Source organism: Arvicanthis niloticus, chromosome 11 (genome assembly GCF_011762505.2).
Source record: "Arvicanthis niloticus isolate mArvNil1 chromosome 11, mArvNil1.pat.X, whole genome shotgun sequence".
Classification (NCBI taxonomy): domain Eukaryota; kingdom Metazoa; phylum Chordata; class Mammalia; order Rodentia; family Muridae; genus Arvicanthis; species Arvicanthis niloticus.
This window is the reverse complement of record NC_047668.1, coordinates 41,122,236-41,136,932: the sequence shown is the minus strand read 5'-3', so window position 1 is coordinate 41,136,932 and position 14,697 is coordinate 41,122,236. Positions and strand designations below refer to the sequence as shown.

Genomic DNA, 14,697 nt, shown 5'->3' with positions numbered 1-14,697 from the left:
TACTTTACTGTCTCATATACGTGATGATTTTGTCTTTTGATTATAGGTACCATTTATTTTTTACAATATCCACACAGTTCCTTGAACACGGTAAGCATTCAATAAATATTTTTAAGAGTTAGGGACATGGTGATTGCTGTCACAGGTTGTCTATCTGAGGCAGGACAATGAAGAATTACATATAATTCATTCAGTTCTTTTTTCATTTAAAAGCTCCTAGTCAAATTAGCAGATACTAGTGGGGAGACCTCCATATTCTCATCAGTGGTTGTTAACTCAAAATGTTAACTCAACTATCTGCTTCCTTATTAAAACCATAAAGGTGGAATATTTTAAAATTTAATGTGTAGTTGACAAAATGTCCGTATTTATAGTATACCACATGATGTCTTAATCCATGTATATACTGAAACTCAGTTAAATCCAGATGCAATGTTTTCATAGGGGAGAAATATTTTTCACTTTTAGAATTACATTTCTTGAATGGTTAATACATCAACCTGACTGGGTTGATGGAGGACTGGATAGACAGTAAAATAGTATTTCTGAATGTGTCTGTATGGATGCTTATAGAAAAGATTTGCTTTTGAATTGGTAGACTGTGTAAGGAAAATTGCCTTCTTCAGTGTTTAAGCTGGGGCATCCATATCAACAATTCTGTCAACACTGGTGCAGCTGTCTTTCAGATTCTGAGGGAGTAACAGCTTTCCTGGTTCTTAGGCCTTTGAGCCCGGACTAGAACTGTACACCACATGCGCTCCTGACTGCTTTGCATAAGGCTTCTATGTCTTCATCCTCTCAAGCCAGGTCCTTATAACATACCTTCTTCTGTGTCTCTCTGTCGATCCTATTTGGTCCATTTCTCTGGAGAATTCTGACTAATGAGGTAGTTTCCAAATGTTACAATGTAACAGTTGTAAGCTTTTCATACACAGTTAATATTATTACTTTTCTTATATAAGAAAACCGAGGTTAAAAAGGTTCCAAAATTGGCTAATAAATAGTGGAGACCCAAAAACAAACCAAAACAAAAACCAACCAACCAACCAAACAAACAAAAAAACCCAACCAAAAACTAGATCTCCTGACTCTGAAATCTAAGCTATTATTATAGGCCAAGATATTTGACCTATCCTCTGACATAAAATTTCTCAGATGGCTCAAATCTTTCCCATTCTAGATATTAAAATAATTTCACAAAGTTGTAACAGGTACCTAAAAGACAGTTTCTGCTAAAAAGTACTTATTCCTCACTTGGGCCGATGCAAGGAAATCAAAAGCAGGAGGACAGCCTGGCACCTCTACCTCCACTTTGTACTTGGCTCCTTTACTTGGGGTCAGAATTCTATTTAATGCTAAGGTGAGTATGCTTATCACTCAGAGAATCTCTAAATCCGGCAACAATTATTTTATCTCTACTCAAGGCTGAAGGCACAATAAACTGTCAACTTTTTTCTTGTTCTAGATCTCCTCAAAAGCATCCGACTGTCTCCAGTCCTAGTCCTCCTGTAGGCATCACTGAATCCAGGAACACAGAGCCTAGCAGACAGTTCATCCCATGACATCACCCTAAAGCGACCTGATTGTCCCACCAAGCAATAAGGACTTATTTAGGGACAGGGGCTGACAGGTTAAAACCCGAGTCAGGCCTCTATTAAAGGAGTCACCTCCCCCCCCCCCCCAGAAACTATGTTCTGTCTTTTTCTAAAAAAATAATTCAGCTTCACATAATTCCTTTGGTGGACAGTGTATGTTCTAGGACTGTATCTCATGCTGCCTACTTTAGGTTGCAATATGTTTCTAACACCCACTTTTCAAGGTTTTAAAATGGTATTTTAATTTTTCCCTTCAGTTTGTATGCTCAGCCACCTGTACCCTTCCTCTACACTTCTCTAAAATGAGAGAGAGAGAGAGAGAGAGAGAGAGAGAGAGAGACAGACAGACAAAGAGGTCCTTCCTCCAAGGTTATATTAATAGAGAGGTCCAGATTTGGAGCTTTTTAGCAAGTAGATAATTGGACAGGTTTGATTTCTAATTGGTCCCACCTAGTTGGAAGACAACATTAAGAGTGAAAGACCTCATTAAAAAAATTTTTTTTGTCCCATCCTCTATCTACGGTGAACTAAAACACTACCTTTCTAGGACTCAGTTGTCCACCCAGAGACTATATTAGGCAGGAAGGGACTCTCCCAACTAAATTCAATCAGCCCTTTTTCAGAGACAGCTGAGTCCACAGCCAGGTTTCCTGAAGTACTATTTGTACTCTTATTTCTGAAGACTCTAGAGTAGTCCTTGAGAAAGTAGTGTACCTAGTAGTTGATGGCTATTCTGGAGTGGGTGTTAAGCTTGAGAATGAAGAGGGCCTTGTCTTTAAGAGGTCAAAACTGGGGCTACATTAGTTGGATTTCAACCCCCCCCACTGTTATTTAGCTCTTGGTTAAGTTATGTAATTTTTCTGAAATTCAATTTCCTTGCTTAGATTGACGGAGTTACAATACCTGCCACACATGGTTGTTGTGGGGACTCAAATAAGTTTCTACCTATAAAAGCAGTGTTAAGCAGCACATTTAACTCCCCCCCCCTCCATTAGTTATTTCTACCTCCCAATTCCAAATTCTTGGATTTTGAGAGGACGATGCTGGCATTTTCCAGGTGTCCCCACAGCTTGTTTAAAGAGTAAGAAATCACATTTGTAGGGCCTACACACTAACTACCCTCCCGGAATGGAGGTGTGGAGACAGCAGAATTCACATCTGGCAGAGATGCTCTTCGGGCAAGAAGGGACGCTTACCAGCAGCCTTTCCTTTGAGGAGGCGGGGCCTTTAAATGCTAGCCTCGGGCTACCCAGGCTTTCCCTCGGGCGCTGCCCAGGTCCGACCTGTTTCCCTCTCAGCTGGATGCGCGGCGAGGGCACCGTCCCAGCGTGGCCGATCAGGCCCAGGTGGACGGCGGGTGAGGCAGGACCACCCGGATTTCCGCAAGTTTGGGCAGCACGGGAGACAAAGGCACTTTCTGCTTTTGGGTTCTTGTAGTGCGTCCTCCCTGCAGCTCCCAGCCCCCTACCTTTGTTCCCAACTTTCCCCGGCGCAGCAACCCTCCAAGTCCCCCTCTTTGTCTGGCCGCCACCCCGAGACCCTTTGTTGTCCACCGTCACTGCCAGTGAGGGGTGGGGACGGCGCCCACCATTCCTGAGAAAGGAAGCAAGCAGAGGCGGAGGCAGAGCCGCTCTCACACGCCCCCACCAGCGAGCTTGACTCTCGGTCGCCCTCGGGCGACAGTCACTGTCGAGCTTCAGCCACCCCCCGCCCAGGTCCTCAGCATGGAGGAGGGGCGCGGCGAGGCCAGCGTCCTCTGATTGGATGCGGGAGTCGGGGCGCCGCGACGCCATTGGACCGCCGGGCTGTCTGGCACGCGAGTGCGCGAGGTGGGGAGGGGGCGCTGGAAGCTGCTGGAAATCGGGCGGCCGGGCGGCGTGAGGGTGCCGCGCCGGTGGGTGGGCGGGGCGCTCGCGGTGGGCGGGGTCACGAGGCTCCGCCCACTACCCCTCCCCGCGCGGCTGCTCCGACCGCGGGCGGCCGAGGGGCGGGCGCGCCGCTGCATCCCCATCCTCGGCGTAGCTCGGCACAGAGCGAACGAGCAAGCGGCGAGTGGCCGGAGCGGGCGGGCGCAGCGCCGAGGCCGGGCCATGGCCACCACCAGCACCACCGGCTCCACCCTGCTGCAGCCCCTCAGCAACGCCGTGCAGCTGCCCATCGATCAGGTACCGGCGTCCGGGGCGTCGTGCCCTGGCCGCCTCTGCCGGCCGCGGTGCCACCCGGGCGGGAGCAGGGTGGGGGCTGGGGCGGCTGTGCCCGGCGCCCGGCGGGGCGGGGGCGCGCGGCTGGCCTTGTCCCCTCGGCTGTCGCTCCGGCTGGTGCCTCTGTGCCCACCCAGCTTCCCATCGCCGCCCGGGCGGGGGTGGGCGCGGGCGGAGGCTCGGCGACAGCCGGTCGGGGAGGGCTAGACAGACGTGCGCGTGTGCATGCTGTCGCTGCCCGGCCACCGGGCGTCGGACCTGGGAGTCCCGGGACCGGTGGACCCTGAGACGGTTGCGGGTTATCGGCGCCGGGAGACTGAGGATGGTTTGGGTGCCGAGTGCCCGGGACATGGCGTGGATGGGTGAGGCTTAAGCTGTCCTGCACTTGGGGACAGTTTGCTCAATAGACGGAGAGGCAACAGTTTGGGGGAAGACAGGTTATGACGAGAACTCAACGTGACTTCATGATGCCAGGGTTTCTGGTGAAAAAGTTGCAGCTGTGGATAGGAGCAGCCATCCTGCACCTTCACCCTACCTTCAGAGAAGCATTTGACACTAGGGAAGGCTGGCATTTAAATGAGGCCAGTCGAATTTGATTGTTTAAAGGGCCTCAGGATTACTGAGAAATAAACAGCATTGGGATGGAGAAAGCAGCGCCATTTTTATTGAGCAAAGGAACTTTGGAAGTAAGTCCTGAGAGAGGACTGGGAAAGTTGTTGGTGGGGTATGTTTAGAGAGTTGGTCTAGCCCCAGGGCTGAAAGTAATTGACTTTGGAAATTCTGCTTAACCTTATTTCTGATCTGGAGGTGTTTATACTTACCTAGGGATACGGGCTCAGTGTCTTTAGCTTGACTAGCTGCTAGTGATGTCTTAAGGTTTTCATTTAGAACACAGAATTCCTCTTTGGATTTAAGCTGGAGGTGACACCTGAGCTTAACACTGTGTTCTATGCTTTGTTGCTTCACTGTTTAAAATAAAATACATTGAATTACGTCGAAGAAGGGTTAAACAGTTCTGCCCAGTGTTCAGGTCTGACCTTCTTTCCTTCGTTTCACTCATAACTTTCGATAAATAGTGAAATACTTGTTCTCCACACGGCTTAAACAGCGGCTGTGGTGTGTGTCATGCTACTAGATTATTAGAGTGCCCCAAGTGGAATGATTCCTTTAATTCACAGAATTAGTCTTTGTTTATTAAGTTGATGATAATCAAAGGCTTTGGATACTCCTGTGGAGGGGTCTCACTATTTCCTAAAGGGAATTGTGGCACATGACTTTTAGGTGTGTTACACTTCTGACTTAAATAGGTTGTTGCCAGCCTATCAGTGCATGCAGGGCAGGATTTGTTGAAAATTTTTTCTTGCTAATAAGAAACAGGGGGTGAGGGGAGGCTTATACCTTTTCATTCTTTTGGTGAGACAGATGATTGTGTATTCTCTCTGCCATAGCTCTATTACGATAATATTTTCAAACTTATATAAAGGATCATAACTTTTTAAAGTAATCTAATATCAATAAGCTCCTTTAAACATCTCAGCAATCCAGAGAAAGGTCTTTGTGACACTGAAGTGAGCAGGACCTCAAGGGAAGGTGACTTGAGTTAAGACTGACTTGTCTTTATCAGCCGGAGGTCTTGTCTCTGTGTCTTAGATAATTGTCATCTTCTGGGGTACTCTTGAAGTCTGTAGAACCCCAGTTTATATGGCTATCTGTGTAATACAGTTGTTTGCTCTGTGATAAACAAGTCTGAAGAATATTGGGTTAATCCACACAATCTGTACTTTTCACAGCAATAATTATTTCTCTGAAATACCAAAGACTCTTCATAATGCTGCTCTTGGAGTTATTAACATTGTAAAATTGGACATTTTAGAATTAAGCCAATCAGAAACGTTTTTATAACACGTGAACAGTTGAATCCATGTTGAAGGAAATCCTAAGACTCAGCTGTAGTCAAATAATATAATTCAATTCCATAGGAAAGAAAAAAAAGGCAAGCCAGGAAGTGAAAAATTATAACTTGCTATGTGTTCATTTGGTGTGTGCCAATTAGCCTTGTTTAGAAAAATTAGGAAATTATAAAAGCAGTTGTCTTAGGAAGTAATAAAATGTGGACTTTTTACTATTGTGTTGGCTTGGCACACTTGGAACCTAGTCTCTCACTGCTGAAGTAGTAGGAGCAAGAAATGTGTTGTCAGGCAAAGGCGAAGGAACAGAAGGTCTTGCCTTAGGCTCTGGCAGGCATCCTTATCTTTACTAAGAATTACAGAGTGACCTTGAGGTAACTGAAGCTGTGTTCAGTAGTCTTTAAATTAAAGCCTGAAATAATGGTATCTGAGAGGCTACAAGAGATCTTTTGAGATAGGAAATACCTGGCCCCTGATGTTTGGCTCTTTGGGTCCCGCATTCCAAGTGACTTCCTTTCTAGTGTAATTCTGAAGGTCTGAAGAAAGGAATGTGTGGAGAGTGGGGTTTGAGAGAGGAACCATTTTGAGGACCAGTGGTGCCAAAGAAAAGGAGCAACTGTGTGAGTCCCAGGAGAGATCAGGTGTCTTCATATCACGGGGCTTCTGTTCCTTATAAGTTGCTGATGTGGGGTTTTAGACTCCAGAGCAAGTACCAAAATGAAACTAAGAATAATGTCACAGATGATCAGCCTATATATATTTTTTCAACATCTTATACCTTCTATTACATTTGCTTTGCCTTGCTCTGAGTTATCATGAGATTGCTTTCTTGTTGTGACACCCCCCACCCCATTACTTCCCAAGATGCTGTAATTACTAACTGTGAAACTGGGGTAAATAGCCAGTATAGTAACCAGCAGAAGACTGGTTAGAGATGAGCCACGACACAGCCTCTTGACATAGGAGTCATTGTTTTATAGATTATGTGCCAAACTCTTGGGACAGGGAGAAGACAAGAGGTGGGGACTCGTGGTGTTTTGAAAGGTTTGAAGGAAGGAGAAGGAGATGTGTGGGGAAGAAAGGTTGGACATTTCCAAGCCTGCAGAATTCAATAATAACTATAATGCCCAACACTTGAGAGTTTGGGAAATGTTTCCATGTATTCTATCTCATTCGATAGGATCCTTACCCTCTGGAAGTCAGAATTCAAACCTGAATTATTTAGTTCACATACATGTGTGCCCAGGGGCATGCTTTTAAGTCTTTGCATAGACTGTCAGCATATTTTGTAGTTTTAATGTGGGAGAAATACTTTGGATGTGTCTTTGTTTTTAGAACTGAACCTTTTGGCAGTGAAGGTGAGAAGAAGTAAGAACTGTCCAGAGTTCCAAATATTTGTGTGCTGGTGATGTGGTTGGGATAGGGGACTCAATGTGTATGTGTGTGTAATGTATATTATATGTGTATGAATGTATATATGTGTATGCATGTGTGTATGTATATATGTGTGTGTTTGTATGTACATGCTTATATGCTTGTGTGCGTTTATGTATGTGTGTGTATATGCATGTGCATATATGCATGTGCGCACACACTCGTGAGTTACAGATAAATGGGAAGGCTTAAGGAGTCTTTGCTCCTTTTTGGTCAGTTTATTTATTGACTTTTCTCTTAAGTGTCCTTCCCTTCACATAGACAACTGAAGAGGTGACATTTCAGGGAGGAGTTAGCTTATGACTGGCATTTTGTGTGTGTGTGTGTGTGTGTGTGTGTGTGTGTGGCTAGAAAGAAAAAAACAACAGAACCTTTAAGTTCTCCAACAGGTTTGAACTCTGATGACTGCTTTCACAGATGAAGGAATTGAGAGGAAGGCCTTCTAGGTAAACACAGTAAGGAGGGAGAGCCAGGCTTGCCTGTTCTAGGCTTAGCTCTGAGCTGCAGCTGGAGCTCAGCTATCTACAGATGAGCTGACTACTTTCACACATGCAAGGGTCTGTCTCCATCACAAGAACCCGGAAACATTGACAGAATGTTGTGGAAGATTCCTTCCAGTCAGGAAGGCATATGGGTTTGGAATCACCTTGTCCATTAACAGTTTTAGAAATCTCACTTTATATAGAAATGCTGCTTCCTGTTTATAGTGTATGTGTTGACTTTGGTTTAGAATACCATGACATTGTGTTTAGGAACTGATTTAAAAAAAAAAAAGCCCCAAACTTGGAGGGATATAAGTCAAAAGTTAGGGGAAGAAAGAGGAAAGTGGACTGGTAATTTGAGGCAGCTTCAGTAGTAAAGGGTTAAAGCTGCCTGACTTTAACCTGAAGCTATGGAGAATGTTTTGGAAACGCTGTTCCGTGTAGTGTCCCTGGATCCTGCCTTGTGCTCTTCTTAACAGGAAGTACCAGTCTGTGAGAGTGACTTGGAGTTCCCTGAGTAGGGTGGGGGCCTTGCTCTGCTCCTTGCTTGCTCTTGGGCAGTTACTGTGCTTGCTGGTTCGTTCTTTCTTTCTTTCTTTCTTTCTTTCTTTCTTTCTTTCTTTCTTTCTTTCTTAATTTCTTTCTTTCTTTCTTCTTCTTCTTCTTCTTCTTCTTCTTCTTCTTCTTCTTCTTCTTCTTCTTCTTCTTCTTCTTCTTCTTCTTTTTTTCGAGACAGGGTTTCTCTGTGTAGCCCTGGCTGTCCTGGCACTCACTCTGTAGACCAGGCTGGCCTCGAACTCAGAAATCCGCCTGCCTCTGCCTCCCAAATTCTGGGATTAAAGGCGTGCGCCACCACTGCCTGGCTTGCTGGTTCTTTCATATGCGTCCTCTCTCTGTAGCCTTGGCTGTCCTGGACCAGGCTGACCTCAAACTCACAAAGATCTACCTGCCACTGCTCCTGACCAAAGGTGTGTGCCACCACAGTGGGGTCTCCTGTGGTTTCTTAAGTCCTAGATTATCATGAAACACAGACTCGGTATAACAGCCTGCGTCCCATAGATGTTTGATGCACAGCTTCTCCTTGATTATGAAAGACTTACATTTCGTATTTTTATTTTCAGAATTGTATACTTAGTCTTCAGAACTTTCTAAGGGAAGGAAACTAGGAAGCTCTTATCAAGTTTTTTATCCACACACTGATCGAACTAGGATTAAATTGGAATTAATAAAAGTGTTTTTGCTGCCGCCTCCTATTGCTTCACAGTTCTTTGTGACTTGATAATGTCCCTTCTGATGGCCCCGCCTCTCTAGGTGCACACAACCCTAGTCTCTGTTTATTAGGTCGGGGTGTGGCTGACTTCAAGTACTCAAAGTAACTCACACACAGCTTTCGCTTGCAGTCCAGTTTAACAGGTGGGATTCCGCCTGGATCAAATTTTGTAGTGTTTCTTTCAAAACAGGGCACATCTATGAGCCTCGGAAGAGAGATCATTTAATGCTGTTGAGGAGGGAAGCCCTCCCTTAGTCACCATTTAGAACATGGAGAAGCTGATGTGTGGAGAGGTAGAGTTGCAGGTTCAGGAGATTCATTGACTAGAATTGTTAATTCATAGGTGTCACCAAGGTCGTGTCCCTCTCATCACTGTTTCCCATCCCATCCTAGTACACCCACATACAGGCCCCTTGCTGCTCTCATCTAGTAAGACCCATTCCTTATTGGAACCTCGGGAGCATTATAGATCAATCTAGTGGATTTCTGACACGTGCGTTCTGCCTGCTGTTGCATGTACCCACTGGGTTCTGGTAGGAGACAGATTGAACTAGGAAACTAGAGACTTAAGTGCTTAGAAAGATGTGGTAGACGTGTGCAAAGCAGCAGGGAGCAACATGGTTCCCAGATCAGTTGCATTGTGTGTGCAGGGGTGAGAGGTAGGGAGAGGCAGCACCCCAGGAGGAAGGGTGGTTGAGGAACAGGGGTGCTTAGCACGGGGTAAGGATTTGAGGCTTCTAGCGGAAGGACTCAACCTAGAGTGAGTCTGAGGGGTGGTGATGGCACCTCTCCCTTTCCTCCCATCTTTGGGTCTCTGCTGTGGTCTGCTTCAGAGGGTGTGTGATGGCCTGGGGACACAGAGCGGAGAGTGGATCTGGAGGGATGTGTGGGTACTACCTAACACTACTGCTGAGCTGCTTCTTCCAGAAGGATACAGGAGGAAGGGCTCCAGCTAGGTGGCTTTACACCCTTCTCTTAGTCTCCTCCGCCTAGGCTTGGAGAGAGTAGTTGACTCTTTTTATCTTCCTAAGGCCTACTCACTCTTAAGAACCGTTATCCTTGGGCCTGTCTCTGACGCTAAAAGACAAATCCACTGGCAAACTTGGGGGAAGTGCAGCACTCACCTGTCATTTCCTTGTTTTAACTGCCACAGCTTCCATGTGGCCGCTGCAGTGCGTTCTATGGTGTGGCTGAGACCATTTCTGTCAAAACCCCTTAGGACTGTTACAAAAAAATCGTGTTCCCTGGCTCTACCCAGTCCTGGAAATGAGGGCCAAGGAATGTGTATTTTGACAGCCCCTCCCTCCAATATTCCCCATCTTCATCAGAGGTGGAGATCTGGGTCAAATATTTCAGGTACTTTCTATTAGTAAAAGGTTATAAAAATACGGCCTATGGGGCTGGAGAGGTGACTTAGTGGCCGATGTGTACATGTGCACACATCTACACAGACAAATATTTAAATTAAAAAAAACAAGAAGCAGAGCTTAGAATGGAACCTAATGGTAGAGGGCTACCCTAGCATGCGAAAGGCTGTGGGTTTGGTCCTCAGAACTGAGAAAAAGGTGGAGTGTTTTTAAAGTCTTTAACAAAGCAGTGCGCATTTCCAATACACAATGCAGTTTAGTGGTTGACAATCATAGTTATATGAAAAGTAAGAGTCACAGTGTACTCTAGGCCATGTGACCCTGATATGGAACAGGTTTTTGGCTGAATAAAGTGTGTATCTTCTCTTAGTCAGTCCTGCCCCATTATCTCATGACTGTATGCACAGCTTCATATGTAGAAAGTACTGGAAGTTTAGATCTGGTGTCCTTCCTGAATGTGACGTTTGGGCCTACTGGTCTTCCTGGTGGCCTTGGGAGAGGACACATTCCATTCGTTCTCCCTGCGTTTGTTCTTCCTCTCTGGGAAACACTGAGCTAAGGTCAGGCCTACTACCTGTGAAGGATGGCTTTTGGAGGCCTTGCCCTCTACAGCCCCAGGTGCCCTCCAGCCAGATCCAGTGTGTGTGTGTGTGTGTGTGTGTGTGTGTGTGTGTGCCACCCTCACCCGATATGCAAGTACATGTTCAACAGTGGACTTCTTAGGACACTTTCATTTTTTTTTTCAACTTTTTACTTTAATGAAACCATTTTTTTTTCTGCTCCAAATTCCCTACATCCTTTTATGTCTGGCAAACCTTTTTAGTATTTATCTAAGGCCCACGACTTCCTGAGGATGCCTTGTGTCCCTTGTTTTTCTTTTAGGCCTCTTATATGTGTTCGTAATCTGTCTGTGTCGGTGAGACATATATACTTAGAGTATGTGTGATGATGCTTCGTCAGCAGGCTGTGAACATTCCTAGTGGACTGGTAACATGGACCCCTTTTAGAGAGCTGTCTTTCATGTCCCATGTAGCCCCTCTGTAATGAGGCTAATGCCACAGAAGGTACCCAGAGAAGAAAGACAGCTGTCACTATCTCTGCCTCTCAGCTCTGGAGCTCTTCTGAATCCTTATCGTTTCCACTCTGTGTCCTCCAGGTCTGGGTCTGCCTTGCCAAGCCCCTGGCCCTGTTCCTCTGGTTCTCATCAAAGGTGGGCTTCCTTCTGACTCTAGGAGGCAGGCTTTAGAGGGATTCTTCTGATCTAGGGGTCTTCAGCACCCTTGTTATTCAGGGCCTCTGTAACTAGCCTTATGTACATCCTTCTAGAATGTGCTCTGGTGGTACCTGTAGCATTTAACTTGGCTTATTCCTCGTGACACTATATATCCCTAAGGATAGGACCTGTTGTCTCCTGCCCAGGACCCTCCTTGTGTGGAGGGAGTATGGACGAGTGTGATGAAGGCCATAGACTGTCTGACTGTGCACTTACAAGCTGCTTATCTTTGTAAGCTTCTGTGCTCAGTTCTTTCTTTGTATAGCCTTGGCTGTCCTTGAACTCATTCTGTACAAGTCTGGCCTTGAACTCAAAGACCTGCCCGCCCTTTGCTTCCCTTGTGCTAGCATTAAAGGCATGTGCCACAATGGCCTGCCTCCTCCCTTCCCCTTAAGACAGAGTAAGTAAGCTGTGTAGCCTTGACTGTTCTGGAACTTACTATGTAGACCAGGTTGGCTTCAAACTCATAAAGATCTGACTACCTGTGTTGTTTGAATGCTGGGATTGCCACCATACCTGGGTCAGTTTCATTGTCTATAATATAGACACACAGTAGGTTGCATCTATTAAGAGTGGGTGTGTATCATAGCTATAAGCAAGTAAAGTTCAGAGCATAGGCCATGTGCATATTATTAACTTTGTAGGCTCTCTTTCAAGGGGCTAGAGAGACCAGAATTTTTATATGACTTAAGTGTAGCCTTTGGATCTTTCAGAACCTTTTCAGCCAGCCTTTATGTAGATAAGTATATGCCAGGTAGCATACCAGGCATGGGTGATGCCATCCCGTGTAGTGACTGCTGTACTCACAACACTGCAGCCTTGAGGAAGTGATGGACAGGGAGAGGAGGAGTCCCATGGGTCCTCACCAGGGTACAGCCTGGGGTCTTACTGATGGTGTCCAGGGCATTCCCAGTAACCAACCACAGCACCTTCGCTGTCCTCCCCAAGGGTAGCTCCACTTTCCTGTCTGGAAGCTGCCCTCTGTCTCTTAGAGTTGGTGTGTGGCCTGGATAGTCTCAGTGGTCAGGATTCTTGAGGGACAGCTCAGAAGATCTGTTAGTGGACACAAGCCCCTTTGACCAACTTTAACATTTCCTTCCAGTAGGAAATAGGGGATGAAGACGGTTAAAACATTGAAGATGCGTGACTACAAAAGGAGCCGAGCATAACTATACTTCTGTTGGTGTTCTCAGCTAAGGGATCATACTGCTTGGGGAGAGAAGCTTTAGTAACATGTTAATCTAGGGATTGAGGCAAAAGAGGCCTTCAGATCTCCCAGTTGTCTTTGTAAGGATCAGAATACTGCCACGTCTAGTGCACCTTGCCTGTATAAATCAAGACCCTCTAAAAGGACTCCTTTGGGGGTAATGTTCACGTTGTCTACAACACTCGTTTTTGCCATTCCATCCTGTCCAGAGCAAGCCTAGTGTGGCCAGCAGCTAGTGAGGTATTGGAAGATGCTTTCAGGTCATCCCAAAGGAACAGACTCACTAGGTATCCTTGGGGTATGAAGAAAGTTCTGTTCAGCCATTAGACAGCTGCCTTCCAGATTTAACACACACCCTGCCCAACTCTCCTTGTCCTGACATTAGTTTCAGAACCTACATATCTGCCAGTGCTCAGTAGTAATGAAGTAGAACATATCTAACTTAATACTAAGTTTCAGGATAAATATTTATCTATGATTAAGTTCTAGATGTTAGCCAGGGATAGAAGATTGCTTGACAACAGAAGTAGAGCAAACTCCCGGGGGCCGTGATTGGTGGTCGGTGTCCCTGTAAGATAAGCACGTCAAGGAGTTAGAAGTGATGGCTTATCCCACTATCTACTTCCACTTCAAGTGCCCAGAGGGCAGACAAGGAGTAGAGCTGCCAGTACATACATGCTTGCTTTCCTGAGGCATGCATGTCCTGCAGTCTGGAAAGCTTCATGTGCAGCTGGAATAGAACACCCCTCCCCACTTCTGCTAATGGTTGCCTCAAAGGAATGTTGGCTTGTTGCCAAAACTGACTTTTCAAAGGGAAGCTGGGAATTTGGATTTTTTTTTTTTTTTTTTTTTGAATTTGGATTTTCAATGGAAGTATGATTTTTACATTTTGGATAATAATTTTATGTTTTCTCATTTTAAGTCTCAATAACTTATCTAGATCAGATTTAGCTAAATGACTACTTGGAATTATGAGCTTCTGTTACAGTTTATATTGTGAGTCCACTCTGAAGTGTGCTGCTGTATTCTGAGGCTTAGGAACTTTGAGAAAGTGGATTAAAACTGAAGCGGGGCCAGCAGGACCTCTGTGACAGCAGTATTGGGGAGCAGCCCTCATCGTTCACTGCTTCATAAATTGAACCCTGAGTTGACCCCAGAAAGTTTCCAGTTAAATTGCATTTGGCTGAGATGGTCACATGTTGGATTTCATCTTAAATATTCTACTAAAAATGAAAGGCTGACATTTTATGCTATTATTATTCTTATTCATTTTGTAGATCTCTAGGTATTTATACTTATTAATTATTGTCTAAACTATCTTATGGAATAAGGCATTTAAAGAAAAGTGTAGCTAGTGAGAAATCAATTACTATTTGGAAAGGCCTTCGTTGTCTTACAAAGCAGTTGTTGCTATTCCCAGTTTTTCTTGAATGTATATTGATTTGGGGCCAGAGTGTTTTTAATCACGTGATGACTTTTCAGGCTTTGGAGTTTAAGTTTAATCCACAGGCTGCTTCACAGTCGAGTGCTAGCGTGCCTTTTTAAGTACTAAGTCTGACACAGCTATTCATATTAGCTGCATCCCCAGAATAGAAGTGACAGAGATTTTTGGTGTGTGAGAGGAGGACAGGGGAGGGAGGGACATTTGGTACCTCTGGAGATAGTTGAGGGATCCTTAGTAGAACAATGACAGTCCTAGGGGCTGGCATTGCAGTCCCTGGGTAGTGCCAGCTAGTTCTGTCTTCTTTTGTTCTTAGAGAATACTCTCAAGCTGCTTGATAATTTGGCATCACAGCCCTGGGCTTTAGCGAGTAGAGATAGTGATCCATTCATCAAGATTAGAGAGTGGGGTGTTGAGCATTGTTGAGCCTTGTGTCTGCTAAGATTTTTTGATATGTATTGGCGGGGGGGGGGGGAGGAATCATTTCTGAAGACTCAGTTTCTTTATAAGATACAAGAAG

The 14,697-nt window shown here is 45.3% G+C and overlaps 1 protein-coding gene across 4 annotated transcripts in view; it reads left to right on the top strand.

Moving 5' to 3' along the window:
• The first annotated feature begins 3,563 nt into the window (after positions 1-3,563).
• Mboat2 (membrane bound glycerophospholipid O-acyltransferase 2) overlaps positions 3,564-14,697 on the top strand; it is a 125,556-nt gene continuing 114,422 nt past the window's right edge. Inside the window, exon 1 of one of the 4 annotated variants that reach the window (XM_076942072.1) lies at positions 3,564-3,760. Coding sequence is in view for 3 of the 4 variants with exons in the window: in XM_034514649.2 (XP_034370540.1) it covers positions 3,686-3,760 (75 nt within the window). In the remaining variant the exon portion in view is untranslated. Of the gene's footprint in view, positions 3,761-4,422; positions 4,483-14,697 lie in introns of those variants that run through there. The other 3 variants (XM_034514649.2, XM_034514650.2, XM_076942070.1) reach the window with 3 other exon arrangements.